This window comes from Stylophora pistillata, chromosome 12 (assembly GCF_964205215.1).
Source record: "Stylophora pistillata chromosome 12, jaStyPist1.2, whole genome shotgun sequence".
Classification (NCBI taxonomy): Eukaryota; Metazoa; Cnidaria; class Anthozoa; order Scleractinia; family Pocilloporidae; genus Stylophora; species Stylophora pistillata.
Window position 1 is genome coordinate 26,268,735 of NC_142530.1, and position 20,206 is coordinate 26,288,940.

Consider the following 20,206-nt stretch of genomic DNA (forward strand, 5'->3'; position numbering starts at 1 on the left):
TCTGTACCACGTCGTTAAACAAAAGCTTTTAATCATGATAATCAGCCAAGCTTTAAACCAATTTAAGTTTGCATATTTATGGTGTCGTGGCTTAGACTATTGTTATAAAAAGACAATCTGCGAAAATATTACATTACTTAGTTGTTACAGAGCGTAGCGGATCTGTTTCCACAAGTTCACCATTTAAGGTAAGTTCAGTTTCTCTTGAAATTATAACCAAAAATTTTCCAATAGGATTCATCTCAGGATATCCTTTCAAAAAGATATTCCCCTTTCAACTAATGTAATTCTAAGGTTTGCCGGCCATTCGCCTCAGACTCAAACATGGAAGGTTTCTTCCTCAAAGCACTTTGCAAAACTGCACTCCTATACAATCCAGAAAATCCTATACAATCCAGAAAACAACGTCTACGATTTTCTACCGCCCCTCTCCTCCCTACAATGTTGATAATTGTCAATGCGTCTATGCCATCTTGCAGACCAACATTTAGAGGGGCAGGGGTTGCAGTCAGCGGGTGTCCCGGCTAATGTGTCTGGAAGTGTAGTTCGCATGATATAACAATCTAGCCTGCGAACCAATCTACCAGCAGTTAAAGTAAACTGTTTTGTTCCCTAAAACGAATCTGAAGAGGCAAATTTTCTAAATTTTGTCATCAAATCTACCCATTATATAAACCAAACTCTGAAGAACTGAGTTTGTAAAAAAAAGTATCCCAGAGTTTTCTAAGCAAGGGGCACAATGACCAAAGTTTAATTAGTTTCTTAGAAGGATGGACCTAAACAGCACTTTACAACTTTTTTCTTTGGCATGTTTTGCCTGTGCAAATTTAGCGACTTTCAGATTTTTACAGACAATGAAGTAAGCCAACCGTGGCTAAAAGCAACTGAAAATCATAAATGCAATATTCTTATAATTAAAAGACGAATTTAGAACCTCTGGTTACCTCCAGAAATTCCTCAAATGTCAGGGACCACCTAAACATGCAAGTGTCAGTTAAAAGTCCTAACGCATTTAGCACAGTACAATCCTATCGAGATCTTTCGACGTAGCGCAACATAATGCTACAACCAAGTTAAATGTTTCTTCGGAAGATTCTTGAATTCAACATTGTTTATCTATCTTTAAAAGCTTTAACCCCATCCAAGTACAATAGTGCAATACGGAAATCCCATGATCTATTTAAGCATTCGTCAGTAACCAATTAAGAACAACTCTTTTTGTAGAGCAAGAACAATGCTTGATATTTGCTTGGTTTCACACACCATTTCCATCTAGTGATGACTGTCGCGTCTGCCCAATAGTATTACCAGTTTGTAAATATTCAGCCTAGAGACATTTTTAAATCGGTACGATCAAGTGAAAATATCCTGAGTGATGACAACGACAATGAAAATAACATTTTCTTTTGGATTATAAAGGTTAAGCGTTAATCACTTCAAATTTTGAGAAATTTCTCTTCGTATCATCTTCCTTGATGTCAGATCACTTCCTTTAAAAACTCGCTTTCAAGGCGATGAAGTAGAAATCTCTACCGCCCGGTGAATTCTTTATTACGCGCTATCCTAAAACTCGCTTTTAAGGCGATGAAGTAGAAATCTCTACCGCCCAGTGAATTCTTTATTACGTGCTATCCTAACCAAAAATGATGTAGACTAGTAAACGTGTTCACACTTTTTCCCTTCCACAGATGCTTTTTTTATTGTGCGTCTTACTTTTTGAGGCATGTGCTGTGTCAGGCAACCCAATGAAAAACCACGGTATGGGACATGACTCCATTCAGGTAATATACAACTTTTGTCCGCTATAACTTCTGTCTTGTCTGTGGATGACTGCGTTGTCTCTTTTCCCGATAATTCTCAATCATATCTTAGCAAATTAAAACCAGGTACCTAAAAAGTACTATTAACAAAGCCAATACAGTCTAAGCTCACTGAAGAGGGAGAGGGGGATAGCCTCCTGGTGACAAAATAGTCATTTCCCCGCTTAAATATTGGCTCTCTTGCTTTCTTCATAGCTGGGAATTGCTTTTTTATTTCAGGAAAGTCCAGATCAAGAGAGCCAGGATGATTCCTCCATGATACTAGCACGATATGTCCGTGGTAAGTTCAAAACGTCTAAAGAACTTATGAAGTTCACTCTTAAGTCTCGTACCCTAATTAAGGTATTTCACTTAACAAAGACAGTAAATCGCAAAGCTCGGGAAATGGCCACATTGTTGTGTGTTGCTCTGGACGAAAATATGCCGTCCAGAGCAGACCAACCACAACTTTCTCGTAATTGTGGCGATAGTAACCCCATGCAGATAGATAAAAGTACGAATTCGCGGGATTGGAGTACAGGCAAGGTGAAATACAGAAGTTTCTCGCTTCAAGAAAAATTTTGAGCCAATGACAGTGTTTGTTAACGTTCGTCCATTGTTATTGATGATTACCGATTTCATAGCTTATGCATGTGGCTGATCAGTCCGATGTGGGCTTAGGAGACTGTGGTACACGTTGAACACTGATGATCAGCTATTATTGGGGTTGGGAGATTGGCTATGGACATTCTCAGCATGTCTTCTTCATCGACCTCAGCAATCCTTTGTCGCTCATTCTAATTGTCATTCTTTTACGTAATGTTTTAGGAGGATCCAAAACATGCACATACAGAAACAAGGAATACAAACCGGGCACAAAAGTTGACATAAATGTGGCTCCGGATTATGCACGATGTGATCAATGTACTTGTAGCAAGAAAGGAAAATTCCGCAAATGCACCAAATTGTACGATTGTGAAGTGGGTTCTCTGCAGTGCAAGGCTGAGGATTACGAATGGCCTCCTGATAGCTGCTGTCCTGAGTGCAAACGAAAAAGTGAGTCACTTATTTGTCAAAGTGTTCTCATTCAGCATCATCATCTCTCCACTGTTCCTTGACTTTATTTTGTATCAGTGAGCAGTGTTGTTGGTTTTTTTTGCTACTGGTTTCCATCAACTGCACGTTTCTCGTATGTATTTTTTTTCATGAACTTTCTGTTACACGATCTTCGGTTTCTGTTGTTCTGCTGACTTGCCGTTGGTTCCTTGAACGATTCTGTTGTAAATTTGTACCGAGGCCAACTACTTCAACTCATATAGCAAATTATTCCGTAGCTCAAGACAAAGACCATTATAAGTTGGACAGAATGGTTACTTGCAATCAGAATGAAAGAATGATAAAAAATGTAATGAAATCAACCTGCATCATTTGCAATTTCTTATTTTTTTTGCATCTCTGTTACCTTATATAGCCCTTCCCGGCGTAACGACACTACGGACAAGCTTGCCGTCATTTAGCTGCTTTTCGTTCAATATCTAAATCAGTTTTCTTTGTTAATTGCACGTCTATTATCCTCAGAGGCCATTGCATTTTATCACTCCAGTGTGGCATAGATGTGAACTATGAGACAACGAAGCCTTTATTCTGATTCGCTCAAAACAAACCAATCGTTTCTTGGCATTAAAGAATAAAGTTATTGATTAACAGGTTGCACCGACGACAGAAAGGTTGGGGAAAAATGGCAGAGGATAAAAAGTAAGACAGGGCCGAATGAAGGCATCTGTTCCCTTTGCGAATGTTTAGCAGACGGAAAAGAGTTCTGCAATGACAACCGTTTCATTTGCTTCGACATACCAGGGTGCCTGGAGACTGAGATGAAACCGGACTTCTGCTGTCCACAGTGCAGTAAGTACCACCAATTGAAAGAGTTAATGATAAAAATAAATGCCGCATGAATAGAGGGAAATAGAGAGGAAAAAAGAGGTCTTACCGCAAAAGCATTGGAATAATCACTACATAGAGCACAGGAATTTACTAAATAATAAAAGGCGTACTTTTTGATGGAGGCGAGAAAATGGTCTATTTTAACACATTTGACAAAAATTCAATTTGTTATCACATGACTGGTACCCACTAACTCTATATACTAAGTAAAGTAAATTCATCACGAAGCCATCACCCAAACTAGCGCCATGAAAACGTTGAGAATAACCTAGCAACAAGAAGCCGTATATACGAAGTTCCAATGAGTCCGTGAAGTAGTAAAAGTTGCGCGTTAGGGAAACTGCTCATTGGGTAATAGGTCCATGATTACCGTCACAAAATAATATTGAGTGAGAAAGTTGTGGATTCGATGAAGTATATCTCTGTCAACGAGGAACTAGTCAACCTCACTTACTGAAGAAGACTAGCAGTTTGTAGTTGAAAGTCGCGATCCTAGCAACTGACTGCATCGTAAGACAAACGATTATACTTCATTCCTACGGTTATTCATGTTATTTCTCGGTTGATGCAGTTGTTGTCGTCACTCGGTGAGTAGGTGGTGTAGCTACTGTAGGGTAACAGCTCACTGTTCTTTTTCTATCAAATCTTTCAGAAACTTGGGCCAAATCAACCACGACTACTGCACCAAGCTTTACCATTGTACTGACGGAACCTACAGAGCCACCTTTTCCTCCTTTCCCGTTGGACGCCAATAAAGACCAAGAAAGTTAAGACCAGGCGTAGTGAATGTTATTTTTCGCAGATGCGATTTGCTTTGGGTGTTTAGATCTCTGAGAACTTCCGGCGGTTTTTTTTTCCAGGAAAGAGTAAGCACAATGATTCTGATGAATTGTGTTGTGAAAGAAGAGATGGTTAAATAAGTGTCTTAGTGAGACTTGATTATAACCTGGAATTAAAACTTGAAAAGAAATTCTTTGCTTGCTGCAGTCGTCATGTTAAAATTAAAATTACTTCTATCAACCCTCACCTTAGTGGTTAAACCGAATCAGGGATTTTCGTGCAGTTTCCTCAATGTTTCGTGAGGAAAAATTCAATCATCAATTTTAACAAATTTTTTGATACTTAATTTTTTTTTTCGTCTTCTGTTGCTTGTAAGAGGTTCTGTTCACTTCAAAAACTTTGCAGTTCAGGATTAATTTCTCCAGTCCTGCAGTTTTTCCAGTTCCACACCTCAACAACGCACGGTAGGAATTTGTCTGATTATAATTATACCGTAAAGCACAACGCGGGACATCCTGAGTGGACAATGTCGACAACTATTTCCACTAGTGTGGCAAATCAGAATGCGACATGGTGGAAAAACGAAGCCATATAATCAAAGCGGAATGAGTCAAGTCTCACGCAAACGCCAAGACATCCACGAGGCGCATTTGAGTTGATTGGTAACTCTACAGTCATCTCTAAAATTATCACGGCATCACCTTTCAGTTTATTCTTTGGGTTTCATGTGCAGATATTAAAAAGCTTTCGTGATCATTCCCTGCTGTAATTTTTACATTATTTTTTGCTTCCATCGAATCGATATCAGAATAATTCACTCTATTGTTCGGATCTCTTAGTTACCTTAACTATGGTGAAAAGAATTTCATATTGTGGTCTGTTTTGTTTTCATGTTATTGCCGAACCAATGCGAAAGCCACGAAGATAACCAATACGTATATATTTTTTATTTTTTTTTTTTAATCAGCTCTTCTTCTTCTTGCTTTGGAGAATAAAAATATATTTTGATTAACAAATATCCAAATAAGAAAAGTCGCGAGCAATTTAGTCGTCGCGATGTAATTAAAATTCAAATGCATTAAATTTGCCAACAATTAATGGAAGGAAGAGATCTCTATGGATGACGCAGATGACTTTGAAATAGAAGGCGGTTTGTTCTCCTAAATGACAAAGGCCTAATTCTAACTGTTTTCAGAACTGCTAACTCAATTTCTTTTATAATATTGAGCTGTATTTATATGTTAATAACCGTTAATTTTTTCTGAAATGACTACTCTGGAAAATGTGAATTAGATCCATTTACCTGACGGACAGAGTGATTACAATCAAGTTTTGGGTAGGTCGCGTTTAGGACAAATATTTTAATATTTCCTGCATATTTGACCGAAACAAAGTTCTGTCAAGTGATTCAACATGCCTAAATATCATGTGCTAGTCCATATAGGATACACGTTTCACTTTACACTTGCGATGCTAATCAAAAATCGTCTCTATTGATTCGCATGTAGGTGAAACCCTTGAAACTCTATTTTTTCAGTTCTGCGTTGAGACAATTTAGAGGCCTTCTGTAGGTATACAGTTTTCAATGTGTCGATCTTGTAAGCCATCATCAACCGCTTGGACGCTAATGGGACCTGTGGACTTGGTGTTTTGTTGCGACACGCAAAGGTTTTTTTAGTTGGTGCTCAGGCAAATTTAGCTATGTCATTTTGAACTGATGGAGCTTAATTAACAAGCGTCGATAACCACCTTTTGGTGGTTGGATTGCAATTAATTTCAATCATTAGATGGAGAGGGAATTTAATGTCTAGACTATCTATAATCTTTAGATATATTCTGTGGCTACAGACTTATCAGTTCACGTATACTTAAATCCTTTAAACCTCGTTCGTCGCTAAGATTCTTGGACGGACAGAATTGGCCTTATTTTTAACTGCTTCCACTCAAAATGAAAATGACCATTTTTCTAAAACTGTGGTGTTTGACCATTTCAGACAGTCTTTTGATTGTGGAGACGATTGATATCTCACCTAGGGACACGTTCAGGTGACCACAGAAACAAAAGGATGGTGGGACAGATGTCCCAGAATATTCGTGGTCATTATTTTAGGAGCAATTGACGCCATTTGAATAAGGCTCATAAACAGTGATCATAGCTGCATTGATAATAATTACTCGGATGAAACCAAAATTTAAGAGAGAAATTGTCGAGATGTGGTTAAATTTGGAGAACTATTGATACGAATTAAAATGTTTGTTTTCCCGCTGACAAAACAATTTTTATTTCTTGTGCGGAGTATTGATCTTAGCTCTTAAACCTTTTTTAGCGTTTGTACACAAAGCAATAAGGGTTGGCGTCTCTCGAATACTTGCAATGCATTACACTGGCATTATACCGTTTTCGGTAACATTTCAAAGCGTTGTAGTTCATCAGGATGATTGTTGATGAGAACCTTTTACTTGGGTATTTCTTTTCAGTTATTGAAATTTTAATTTGATCAGTTGATTTTTGATTTTAGCCTTTGTAACCAATTCGATCGGCCTCTCATTTCACTCGACAAGAAAACGCGAAACCCTTTGCATCAGTTTTTCTCTGTCTCTGTCAGGTGAAGTTAAGAAAAAAGTATGTTAAAATGACACTGACTCGCATTAATAAGCATCTTCTGAAGTCCACCAAGGCTTAAAACAGGCCTTCTCCGAGGGTTCAGTATTAATTTTCTCACATTTCATCGTTTTCTTTTTTATTTTTTTTTGTTTTAATTTCTTGCCATAAAGCCTTGTCATTGCTAGTAACTTGTTCTAAGGGCCAAGGTAGGATGCTACCTATCACTTCCAGATTTGACATCATATGACAATATTTTTTGGGTAGGTATTCAGTCAACGAGACTATAATTATAATTTATTTTTCAAGATTCAAAAGAGAATAAGCGTACTGAAGAGATGAAAGGACTTCATGGCAAGCTTTTATTTAGTAAAAAATCATTGAGGGCATAATGTCGATGTATCGAATACAATATAAAGAATAGATGTCTTTGGTTGAAAACCTACAAAAATTAAAACGGAAACTAGCGAAGGCTTTCAAATACATGTATCCCTGAATTGAGCCCAAATAAATCACTAAGCATATAATCATTACTGCGTTTATGTTCAGGGGGAAGAAGGGATTTATCGAAAAGGGGGAAGGGAGGTTTCCCCACCTTTATGTTACGGTCAGTGAGCCACATTTATTTATTCATTTATTAAAAAATATTTATTTATCTATTAAAAAATATTTAAAGAGGGAGCCCAGCTCGCCATAGCGGCTTTCAGTGAGGCCCTCAAAATTAACAATGTATAAAATAAGTAATCACGTAATTAATAAGTAAAAACTCACGGTGGAAATATGAAATATCTAAAATATGACCTGAACAGAAAATAATAAAATCGATGTGCAAGAGATGACACACTAACGGAACCTATTAAAATTCAAAATATTTAAGCAACGAAATTTTAAAAGCATCATAGGGTAGACATCTCATGTCTTCTGGGAGGGAACTCCAGTCTGTCAATGCACTGTTAAAAGATCTGAGTAGACCCCAGTTCGTGTTTGATCTAACAGATCTAATAATTTCCTTGGAGCGAGTGTTATGGCTATGATAGTCTGTGCCTTGAGTGATCATACTGTTTCTTTCACTGTAATTTATAAGTTTATGCATAAAAATACACCGTTGCATCGCATTGTTGCATCCATATTAGGAAGGGGGAGCTCAGAAAGACATTTACTATATAACTTAGGGTTAAAGTGATGTGTAATCATAAAGTACGTCTATTTGTTGTAAAAGCTGGAAGTAAAGTTTACTAAGATTTTTTTTTCTCTAGGATCTTCATTTTTAAAGTTTTCTGGGTATCAAAACTTTTCTTTGACCATCTTACATTTCAAAAATTTCTGCAATTTGTTCCAAAAAGCTAGTTACGAAAACAAAGATTTCAGCGACCAATACCATTTAACTACGAGCGTTATTGAACTAAATTAAAACGATTAAGAAAATAATTTGACGTTAAAACATTGCAAAAAAAGCGAAAAACTTAAAACTATTGAGGTTTAAAATGTCCAAATTGTCTTTAAAATGTCTTAAAAAACGACGACGTTTCGACGTTTGCTTAACATCATTGTCAGGTCAAGATAAAATACTAAGTGTGCATTTAAATGTGGAAAGAATTCCTTAGAGGTATGAAAGCAATAACAAAGTAAAACAATGATAAAATACCCCTAGATAAAGAATATAGCAAAAATAGAGATTTTTAATTAGAACGAACTTATTAACCAGATTGATTGATTGTAAAATGAATTTTTCAGAGTGCACTGGAGGTAGAAAAGATGGCCGTCAAATTCAAGCTGGCACTTATCATCTTCGTTAACGTTGGTTTTATCGTTTCTACTGAGGGTCGTTCTGTTAAAGAGGTTTGTGATTCATGCAAAATATGGGGCCATTCTCCTATTATGTATTGTTTCCCTAAGGTTGGTTACATAAAGAATAGTTTTGTCACTTAGAAATGACTTTGTTGGAAATCAGTATGAAGAAACCAAACTTTTAACCCATGCCAAGGATTATCAGGTGGAATTTGGTTCATCGAGGCGATTAGTTCCCTCAGATACTGGGTTTTATCGTTACGTACATAAGTAAGTTTGTGGCTGAATTGATCACTCAGATTGTCCTGAATGTAAGAGAAGGGAAAGAGAAGAACTAAATTAATGATCACTTATAGCTGAGAACTAGTATGTCATTTTCAGGACAGTTCAGATCTTGAGGCCCATGACGTGTCCGTGATGATGGAAAAACGAGGTACATGTACATCATATCAATATTTTAACCATTCGGCTACGCAAGAAAAAGCGGTAAGCTGCAATACTCGCTGATACCGAGTTATCACTAAGATTCATTGCTAAGTGATTCGAAACGAAACGTATCTTGAAAGTAACCTGACCGAAAAGCAGCTTTGAGATGACTAAAATTGGGTTTGGAGATTCTACACATACTGCCTCTTGTCGGGAATCACAGCGACTCCCTATAATTTCTTAGGATGGAAGATAACTCTGACAGGACTATGGTAATTTCGCTTCCCATTTTAGGATCAAAAGTGTGCATAAATAGGAACGAGGAGTACAAATCAGGCACGACCGTTAATATCGCTGTGGCCCCGAAGTATGATCGCTGTGATAAATGTAAATGCATCAAAGGAAAATTCCGAAAATGCACAAAGTTATACAGTTGTCATGTAGCTGATCAGTGCAAGGTGGAGGACTATGTATGGCGGCCTGGCAGTTGCTGCCCTGAGTGCAAGCAAAAAGGCCAGTTTTGATGTTTTTCTCTCTTTCTGTATGTCTCCAGTGTGCTTGACTGTTAATTAACCTGTGAATACAGCAGAATCCTGCTGATTCAAACTCCCAAAGGAAACAAAAAATGGCTCGAGTTTGCGGGGGTTCCAGTTCGCTGATTGTAAATGACTGAAAAAATGCATGGGTCAAGGGAAATCGGATCTTGTTCGAGTTAACCGTGCTCGAGTTAGCGTGTACCCACTGTAGTTTTGTCTCTCTGTTCTTGTTACATTTCTTCTTGATGTACATGTACCTTTTAAACAATAAAACCAAGGCGATTGATTACCATTGAACATCATTTACGTTTTTGATTTACAGATTGTTCCGATGATAGAGAAGTTGGCGAAAGATGGGAGAGGTTAGTGCGTTTGCCAGGGGGTAAGAAGAAAGGCATCTGTTCTTTATGCGAATGCAGAGCAGATGGTAAAGAGTTTTGTGAAGACAATCTTTTGTTATGCTTCAAACCAGAAGGATGCCTAGAGACTGAAATGAAGCCGGATCACTGCTGTCCTCAGTGCAGTACGTATCAGCATAAGTACAGACCCATAGGAAGCCCAGGTTCATGATAAGGGTATCGTTTACGTTCATTGCAGGTCTTGAACCTCGAATACCTGTTGTGGACCCCTTAAGAAAGCGGAAATAAAGGATAAAAAACTTGATGGCTTTAAGTATCGTATTATGTCAATCTATAACGGTTTTCTAACCGGAATTCTTGCAGCCCATATATAATATTACGTTTAAAAAGTTTACAGACTGGCCGGAGCAAGCCGATACTTTATGTAAATCAAATGAATAAAGGCTGATAGTTTCCAAAGAAACTGTTTGGGGCTGCGTCGGTGTGAGTAACGAAATAATTTGCACATATCAACAACGTTGAAATGGTAAATTGGCTACCGTAACGATTACAAAAGCTGACGTTTCGGGCGTTATGTAAATCAATTTGTTGCTTCGTTGGGGCTAGGATCACAACTAAGCAGCGATCTCAGTCCTACTCAAACGTTAACCCCCTCCCCCCTTTACTTCTCTGGGAGAACACCAGAGTGGATCAGGATACCCATTGTTTAAGCCGAATGCTTTGCACAATTTTAAGAATCTTGTAGGAAAGCGTTGGCCCAGCCACAAAGGTATCCCGTGTGGCTTGGCGACCGAAAACAAAATTTGATTTTTTCCTCGTTAAGGCTTCTTTCAAACGATCTTATGGAAACTTGATTGCAAAGTGTTCTCTAATTCTGCAAGAAGAATCAAAAGTAGTGTATCCATAGTTAAGCAAAGTAGTAACTACCTTATCCACTACGCATGTGTATTTGTTTATTGCTGCCTTCTAACAAACTTTTCAGAAACTCGGGCAACAGCGATGACTACAGCACAACCCACCTTTATGATAGTGGAAGGTACGGAGGAATCTTCGCTTCCGTTTCCATTTGGCTTCGATGCCAATACGGAGCAAGACTGATAAGAACAGGTAGAAAATATATCTATAGGACTCCTTCTCTATATGTCTGCCATAGGAGACATAAAGGAGACATTTCGTACTTATCTCAGATTTTCTTTTATAACGAGGAGACTGGGTGGAATTTTAAGAGGGCAGAACTGGATTGAAGACAACAGTAGTCTACTGTTGAGATCGATGACAAGCTAGGTTATCTTTATCTTTTAAAGAGAACCTCACACGTATCTAGGATCCCGCAGGAACAAGAATGTACCGTTTCATGAAATTGCTCTTGTTTACCAATCTTTTGCTCTAACAAGTGACGAACTTCTCCGTTCACGTTAGCTTCTGAGCGAGTCGGTTGAGTTTCATCTCAGACCATCTTTCTCTTTTCGCAGGTAAATTGACCTTTGACGGTCTATCTCTGAGCCTCCACGATGTCGTGAAAAAGTGTAAACGCATTTTCTGGAAGCATCGTGATGGAGAATCGAGCTTAAACAGGTCACTTTTGTGAGAACTGTGCAAAATATGGAAATAAAGAATGGTATGAAATGAAAATAAGTTGTTGCTCTCTCTGTGCATAAAGTCATAGGTATAAAGTCCACTGTTCGTTATCCGGTGATCGTGTCTGGGTTAGATTCCAACCGAATCAATTCCATCCCTACAGTCAGGTAGTAAATCCTACACCATACAAAATACAGCAAAATATTGGTATAAAGTCCACTGTCAACACCCGCTGAACAACACTTTCTTCTGCTCTCCCCAACCCTGTCTATTTTTTGAGATTTCCGGTTTATTGTCTAATTTCAAAGAAATTTAGAACAAATGCATAGACATGAATTGGTTCATACTTTGTTTTTATATTTTTTTGTGTTACGGGCAGGAAAGTACTCGTAAATTTTTCTACCACGCATTATCGAATAGTCATTTCCTGAATATGGAACAGATATTAGCAGTTCTTGATTTTTTTTTTGTCTACTGAAAAATATATCATAATATAAATGGACGTTTAAGACAAATCCAGTAAATGGCTTTAATTAAAAAATGTCGGAAATTTGCTTGAAGGAAATGAAGAAGCGTAACTTTGTTTGAATAGTCTAGCTTTGTTGCTCTCTTGATTGGAATTTCATCCAATCAAATCATTTAACTCTAGGCCACGGCTCGCTTGATCGCTAGCGGAGCCACATTCCATAAGTGCTTGCTTGATCGCTAGCGGAGCCCTATCCCAAAGGTCGTCATAAATATCTATTGCCTTCCGTATTCCTTTTAATTAGAATTAAGACACTGAAGAAATTGAATGATATGTTACGCCTGGTCCTTCAGGTTTTTCATTTCTACCCTTGAGTTATATACACCACTGCATGCAAACGCTCAAGTATTAGAAATACTGATGCATCAAAAAAGCGAAAATTCAGCGGACAAGTCAAGCCCATCTCTTCATTTCAGGTTGATAATCAAGGCAATGACATATTCAAGGAACCAGCCGCATGACCATAAACAAACCGAGCTTTAGTCCGAAACTCAATATGATATTCGCGAGGCGCAAATAAAGGGTCTAGAAACTCATTCCGCAAATTATTACTGGTACGTTTTCAGTCACTTTTAACAGATTTAGGAACACAACACCACAGTTTTTGTAATCATCTATGGCCATGGCAAAATCCAATCTTAACTGTGACGTTAAAATAGGATAGATCTATTAGAGGCATTTAACTGAGGTTTCTGCTTTAATGTTTCTGGTTTATCAATCTGTTCATCTCGTGTAATAATCTTTTCGAGCGATTGATCGGTTTTTTTTGTTTCCATTAATCAAGATATCTAGATAACGACTGTCAGGAAGGAATAAACAACAAGACTCTCATTTAGGGAAATTCGCAAAATGATTGCACGATATCTCTCACAATAAAGCTGATATCAGAGTTTGGATATATCAACAAAGTTGAAATGGTAAATTGGCCACCGTAACGATTACAAAAGCTGACGTTTCGAGCGTTAGCCCCTAGCTCTGACGAAGGGCTAACACTCGAAACGTCAGCTTTTGTAATCGTTACGGTGGCCAATTTACCATTTCAACTTAGTTGATATATCCAAATTATTTCGTTACTTCCACCGACGCAGCCCCAATCAGTTTCTTTCGAAACTATCAGCCTTTATTCATTGATATCAAAGTTATTTTCTCTTAAGATAAAACTTCTTACTTACCACGAATTCTTAAAGCAGGTTTGTTGCTTTGTTCTAGTTTTGCGAGTTGTTGCTGCAAATTTCTATTATCTGGTCAATGAAATGAATATATTTTTTAATTTTCTCTTGAATGCCAATATTTACAGCTTAAGAAATCAAGTCGTCACCACGCGTTGTAAACTTCTCAGTTTCAGCTGACGTGAAGATTTGCTGAAATGTACACAATCATTTGAGTGGACTAAGCAAAGTGAACCTGCAAAATGCGACAATTCATAGCCTTTGATTACAAAGAAAAATACATCTCCGTCCTTTGAACTTGTAATAATACACAATGTATTCAGTCCTTCATAACTAGTTGCTCAATAATTAAAGAACTGTTGCACGGTATGAGTTGACTACGCACTCGCACGTGGAATAACCTTAGTGCTACAAAAGCTACGTGTCATGAGCAGAAATTCATTTTTTATTACTTGTCCCACGCGGCTGTCCAATGTTTAACACCAGTCTCATTTCCATGACAGCACTCAAACTTAGAACGGCTTTCTACACCTTCTTTAACTCTGCTGAAGACGCTTTATTTTAACACTACCAGTTGTGTGTTCTCCGGCAAGGAATTGGTATGCGACCCAACTCAGTTGGTAAAACTTCCAAGCCTGGCCTCAGTAAAATCAAAAGGTTTGAGACGCAAATCGTTATCACGGCAAACTCATACTTTTCAGTTTTCTCGCACTCGGAGGAAACGCTCTTACAAAAAAACCTTCTTTCTTGATGAAAGACCTCAAATTGTCTCTCTCTTCTCGCTTTCTCTCCGTTGAAATCATAGTTTTTTGTGAGGGTCAGTTTATGATAGTTACATTTTCATAGTCGGTTAGCTTGTGCGCAATTTTTCCATGAACAGATCAGTAAGCGAACAAACGAATTTCCTTATCTCTTATATGGCTTTCTACCTATAAAACTGCTATAAAATACATTTAATAACCCTATTCTGCTTGAACGAAATTTCTACTTCGAAAAAAAAAGCGACTCAAAATGTTTTACGACCGATCTATATGAGAAAACATGAACATAACTAATAACTGTGGTATCGCGGTACTGCAAGACTCAACAGCTTTCCATGACTACTGGTCTAACTGCTCGATCTGTATTGGATTGAAAAAGAGTTTAAGATAGATGTCATAACTGTTAAGGTGCAGGACATCATCTATATCATTTCCTAAATTTCTCATTTTTTCCTTATCGGCAGTTAGACACGGAAGTTAGTTTTATTCTTAACGACTTTGAATTTGGAAACAAACTTAACCCCAATTTTAAAATTACACCTTCGATGTTTAATATTTTTTGGCTTTTATCTTTTGGTTGTTGACAGTTTAATAACTCGTCTAAAACCGATCACAAAAACAAAAGGGGTGACGTACGATTCGCTTCATCCACATTCGTCAAGTTAACAGCAATTAACCAAACCTTTTAAATTCTTGTTAATCGGATAAACGTGGTCATAGTTGCAAGGATCGTAATAACTCAGCTAAAGCCTATTTCTAGTTTTATAAGTTGATTTTCATTTATCTATCTCCGCTTAAATTGACGAACTTAAATTTATCGCATTGAATTTAAAATTTGAATAGATGAGATAAGGTTTGATATGAGCCTCAGCAATGAATATCAAAATGAGTTTTCTCTTTATTGACAAAGACGTTCTGCACTGTCTGTTTTACCTCCTAAGCTATTTTGACATAAGAAACTGCGAAAATGTCACTACAAAGCTATTCATGTGTCGTTTAGCGTATTCTTTTGATTTAAAAAATTGAAACAAGTAAGTCAGTCCTTTGACTTCTAAACACATGGTTATTGAGAACCTCTCTGTTTAGATATTAAAATTAATTGATTTCATTAATTTTTGTCATTCTGCTTTGCAAATTTTACCTTTAAGTAATTGTCCGTTTAGTAGGTTGCTAAGTTCACTTATCGTTGGGCGAGGAAACGTTACATACTCTTGGATTGGTGTTTGGTTCCAAATTAGTCGAAGGTAAGAAAATTAATGTGTTGAAGAATGAATAGCCCTCGGTTAGTGCTATTTGAAATCCACTTAATTTTACAATAATGTAGCTGAGAGAAACACCTTTTAAAATGTATTTAGAGGTTAACACGTTAGACACTTCATTGAATTTTCAACAGCTCGAAAAGCGGAACAAATTTAGTTTCAACTGGAGTTCCATTACGTGTGCTTTGTGTGAGGGAAAAAAAAGTTTGTTAGGGAACGCTTATGTGACTAGTTGATATTCATTAAAAAAAAATTGGGAACAGACAAGCAAGTCCGGATAATCGAAGAATCGGATAGCTGAGGGTCCGGGTAGTTGAAGAGTCATCGAGGTTTGACTGTACCAAACCGGTCAGTGTTTTATGCCCGCGCTACGGCCGAGTAAACAATACATTCTTTTCGGTACATAACCACTGCTACACAAAAGGTCAATTTAAGCAAACTTAGTTACTTGCTAGTGGATAAATTTACCGGTCATGCTGATTTTTAATACTTAGACCTTGTAAAAGGTAACTGTAACCAAAAAATGAACGACCACGACTAACAGAATTTTAGTTTCTCCTTGTAGACTGCACACGAGGTACGAAAATGGCTCTCAAATTCATCGTTGCAGTTGTTTTCTTTAGCTGTCTGTTTTCAGCTCTGGAGAGTCGCTCCGTCAGCAAGGTAAGTTACTTGAGCAAAATACTATTCTTTTTTCTCTCTTGGTAATTATATTAAAAACGCATAATTTCGACTGCTGTTAGAAAAACTCGGAATAAATATAATTTTTTATCAGTAAGTATATCTCTTTCACTGACTGAAAAAACAACATCTTTCAGTCGTGGGTTTTCTTCTTAATTACCATGACACTGCTTTGTGTGTGTTCCGGGAGAGACACCTTTCTATTAGAGCCCTACGGTTCCTGGAACTTTCGGAGCGAAAATATCCTGTGAAAACATTCACTGCCTTTGCTTAGCCAATCATGAGTCGCCTTACTGGAAGCAACGTTTCGGAACGGCAAAAGCGATAGCTCAGAGTCAATAACTTGGACAACAGCACTTATGGAGCAGAACTTGTTGTTGAAATGCCATTCACTCTGACGAAGGGCTGACGCTCGAAACGTCAACTTTGAAACTCTTCAAGGTGGCCAGTTTACATTATCAATTCAGTAGATAAAACCAAAATTACCTTGTTCAGTACTCCCCCATCAACGCAGCACCACAGTTTCTTTAGAAACTTACCCCCTCAGAAATTATTTTAATATAGTTAAGAAACCTCACCGTGTCTCTTCCACAAAAATAAAAACAAACTTCTTAGGAGCAAGTGGGCGCCTTCTTTCCTTTCCCTCCATAATAAAACAGCTACTTCCGGGAATGGTTTATGACATCGATCTTATGTGTCCCTTAAATTTTTGTTTTTCATCATGTTTCACCGCGTGTTGACAAAGGGAGCAGTTTCACGGAGGTCTGGTAAGTTCGCAGCTACAAAAAAAGATTCAGAATAAAGTGATGTTGCGTTTGCATAATATACCGCGTTTTGAGTTTCAGAAAGTGAACCGTATGTGCCAGTAATTGAATAACGTGGCTGCTGCCATTTCGAAACTCGCTTTTCAGCCTTGCCGCTCACCGGTGACGTAACAAGACTGAAATCCGCTTTATTTTTCATCTAACAATCAGAAACTGAGTCAAACTGAACTTTTTCTGATGATCAGAGTAAAGCTTTTCGGCAATCGCGCGTTTCGGCCGTACGTGTGCTGCCAGGTTATATTTGATAGGCTGTTTTCAAAATGTTGGTGTCTGAAGTCGATTCAATGGTCTTTTTAGCACATTTAAAGTGCCTATGACATGAGTTTTTTTCTCGGTTTTTCTTAGCTTGATGCATATAAAAAACGATTCTAACCTTCAATTCGGTGGAAACGTTTTGAAGCCTGAATTTTTGCGCTCTAAAAAGTACTATTTTGTAGTGAAAATTGTCTCGAGGTCTGGGACCTAGTTCAACCCTTGCGACGGCCTTCGTGACGTAATTTATGTACACAAAACACCAAGTTGCGGAACGTTTGGAGGTGAGAGGCGAGTCATTCATTCATTTGAGTGAGTGTCACTCTGCTGATTCTATAGATTATAGAATCACTCTTTTTGTAGCACTGTCATCCATGTTGGTTTCGATGGCTGTACACAACTTGACGTCACGAAAGAAAATCACGTGACGTTTTGGCCGCGCGGAAGAGGGGACAATTTCGTTCGCAGATAGCGCGTGTTTTGAACTAAAAAAAAAGGATTTGAAGACATTTCCGCCCGGATTAAAGGTTAAAGTCGTTTTTTATATGCATCAAGCTAAGGAAAACCGAGAAAAAAATTCATTTCATAGGCACTTAAAGACAATTTTGGAAACATGAACCACTCTTTAGAATCTCAAGATGCATGTATTAAAAAATTCACGATGGATCCTCGGGGTTTGGATTTATACAAATTTGTTTTCCTTTCTTTTTTTTTTGTTGACAGATTATAAGCTGTTACATATTTTCGTCGTGACACCAAACTCTCAATTGCAACTCTTTTCATTTACAGCCTCTTGCAATGGAGATGAAGTTATCTATCACAACATCACATATCCAATTGAGAGCGCTAGTTGCACAGCCTGTATTTGTTCCGATGGATCTGTGGGTGAATGTCATTACCACCATTGTGACAAAGGCCTGGGTATGCCAATAGAAGCGTGCAACAACTGGGTGACCGGAGAACAAGGAATATGCTGTCCTCGATGCCCTAAGAGACGAAAATATGATTTCAAGTAGATTAACAAAGACTGGCTTGTCATAGATGCATCACACCTCGTGAATACCCACGGGAGCGATAGTTAAGAGCATTTGAGGATCATCTGTTTTTCTGCATTTGATCGAGAACTAGACATGCCAGCTTTTATAACGCTGTTAAGGTTAAAGAACTTACCAGACGCCGCTTCAAATTAAAACATATTGCCTTTTTAATGATGAGGACACTAGGGTCTTAGACAAATTTCAATAGCCAAACCTTGAAGTCTTATGTCTTTAAAGTGGCATGGAATTTAGTATCATTTCCTCCCAATTTTTTTAGCTTGTGATAATGATGGTGATACCTGGGCCAAGCGTGTAAACTCCGAAACCTGCTATGATTGTACTTGTAAAGATTCGTCAGTTCACTGCGATCTAATCTATTGCGCAGAGTGCGATGGGATCTCTGAACCAGTTCCTGGAAGATGTTGCCCCAAGTGCACTCCAAGTTAGTTTTGGTATTAAGGCCTGGACACACTCCATGCTCCATATGTTAAACCGTTTTTCTATCTCTTCTCACGTCTTATTTTTGACATGCCTTCATCTCTCCTCTATTTAAATGCCTTTGCCCCTATGTTCTCCTTGCTGTTTTGATTCTTCCTTTTGTTTGTCTCGCAATCTGTTATTTTTGGTTGATTGAATAGTAAACAAATAAGTATTTTCTTTATGAAACAACATATAGCAGTTCAACCGCCAACAGAGCCTGTCTTCTTCACGATACCGCTGATCACAACCAGGCCTGAGCCAGAATTTCCATTTCCATTCCCATTTGGTAAGAAGCGTGACATGATGTCACGGATTGATAACAACGCACGTGATGAGAAGATGAATTGACCACATGAGAAGAAAGGTGAGAATGAACGTCATTTTACTGACATATGCCAGTTATTTTAGGATACAGAGATTAAGCAGAGACAAAGTGAAACTTCGACAAAGGTACCTACACTTGGCTGAAAATGCTGTTAGTGTGGTAAACAAGACTTGAAAATTCAAGAAATGTCAGCTTGTGCATCGAAGTTTAAAATACCTTAATTCCATTCCAGCGCTCTGAAGCTCATTTTATGTTGCGTTTTTGTTAGCTCCACTAATCTCGTAATAAATATCAGAGAAATATTGGCACAAACCCATGGTGACTTAGGGACGATTCTTTCAATCCGGAAGAAGTCAATCAAATTTTTACTTTTTGTATTTGCAGAATTTTCAAGATCTACCAAGAAGAAGGCACCTAGACAAAGTCGCGAGCAATATTGAAAAGAAAATGGATTGGACTTTTGATTGTGTAGTTGTAACTTAGTGATTCTTTATTAAGTCAGCATCATTCAATAAACTAGTCATATTGATTGAAATTAAAAAAACTTTACAATGCCATCCTCTAATAGCATTTGGGCGATCGATGGATCATACAGGTATTCGTGTTTCGAAATTTCTTTTTTGAACGTATATCATCCATGCAAAGTTATAGATGTAGTATGATTTCAACAAGATAAAATAGCTTACGCAGTTTCTATTTTACCTTACAACGGGTATCAAAATTTCAAACACTCTGTGGAGAAACTGAGTTAATAGGGTATTTATCGGCTCTCCTGGTATTGGGGATGACAAGATTACCCGAAGGACAGACGAGTCTACAAACAATGAACGACACCTTACACCTTAACACAATGGGTAGGTAGTTTTTTGTGACACCGTGAACCACCTCAATTTTTCCTTGCTACTCAATTCTTGCGCACCTGTTGAAATAAACAAATTTGTTTTTAATTACCAAAAATATACGAATTTGCCTTTCAATTAACTCAGGATATAGGCTAGCGAGCAAATTTCATTCAGATGCAATCCTCTTGCCCCATTACTTACTTTGTTTTCTTGGGTAAGTATTCTGAAATAAGATATT

General features: G+C 37.7%; 3 protein-coding genes across 12 annotated transcripts; all 3 read left to right on the top strand.

Moving 5' to 3' along the window:
* The first annotated feature begins 41 nt into the window (after positions 1-41).
* Positions 42-4,719, top strand: LOC111336680 (uncharacterized). Its single transcript, XM_022942816.2, has 6 exons — positions 42-188; positions 1,689-1,781; positions 2,040-2,100; positions 2,628-2,855; positions 3,507-3,704; positions 4,396-4,719. The coding sequence occupies exons 2-6, from the start codon at positions 1,689-1,691 to the stop codon at positions 4,512-4,514; spliced, it is 699 nt and encodes a 232-aa protein (XP_022798551.2). The 5' UTR covers positions 42-188; the 3' UTR covers positions 4,515-4,719.
* A 277-nt stretch (positions 4,720-4,996) lies between these two features.
* LOC111336679 (uncharacterized) lies at positions 4,997-11,863 on the top strand. 6 transcript variants are annotated; one of them, XM_088740855.1, is made up of 9 exons: positions 5,002-5,859; positions 7,299-7,388; positions 7,675-7,732; positions 8,860-8,964; positions 9,295-9,346; positions 9,634-9,852; positions 10,198-10,398; positions 11,217-11,341; positions 11,707-11,863. In XM_088740855.1, exons 2-8 carry the CDS (start codon positions 7,372-7,374, stop codon positions 11,330-11,332), a joined length of 768 nt encoding a protein of 255 aa, XP_088596981.1. In that variant the 5' UTR covers positions 5,002-5,859; positions 7,299-7,371; the 3' UTR covers positions 11,333-11,341; positions 11,707-11,863. The 6 variants fall into 6 exon arrangements, with proteins under 6 accessions (XP_088596984.1, XP_088596981.1, XP_088596982.1 ...); XM_088740858.1 differs by lacking the exon at positions 9,634-9,852 and having other exon boundaries at positions 4,997-5,859; XM_088740856.1 differs by lacking the exon at positions 7,299-7,388 and having other exon boundaries at positions 5,004-5,859.
* Positions 11,864-14,020: 2,157 nt separating this feature from the next.
* LOC111346980 (von Willebrand factor C and EGF domain-containing protein) lies at positions 14,021-19,683 on the top strand. 5 transcript variants are annotated; one of them, XM_088740861.1, is made up of 8 exons: positions 14,021-14,164; positions 15,432-15,512; positions 16,080-16,190; positions 16,954-16,975; positions 18,074-18,271; positions 18,599-18,763; positions 18,998-19,165; positions 19,511-19,683. In XM_088740861.1, the coding sequence occupies exons 3-7, from the start codon at positions 16,113-16,115 to the stop codon at positions 19,147-19,149; spliced, it is 615 nt and encodes a 204-aa protein (XP_088596987.1). In that variant the 5' UTR covers positions 14,021-14,164; positions 15,432-15,512; positions 16,080-16,112; the 3' UTR covers positions 19,150-19,165; positions 19,511-19,683. The 5 variants fall into 5 exon arrangements, with proteins under 5 accessions (XP_088596987.1, XP_088596985.1, XP_088596988.1 ...); XM_088740859.1 differs by having other exon boundaries at positions 16,093-16,190; XM_088740862.1 differs by having other exon boundaries at positions 16,093-16,190; positions 19,001-19,165.
* Positions 19,684-20,206: the final 523 nt, after the last annotated feature.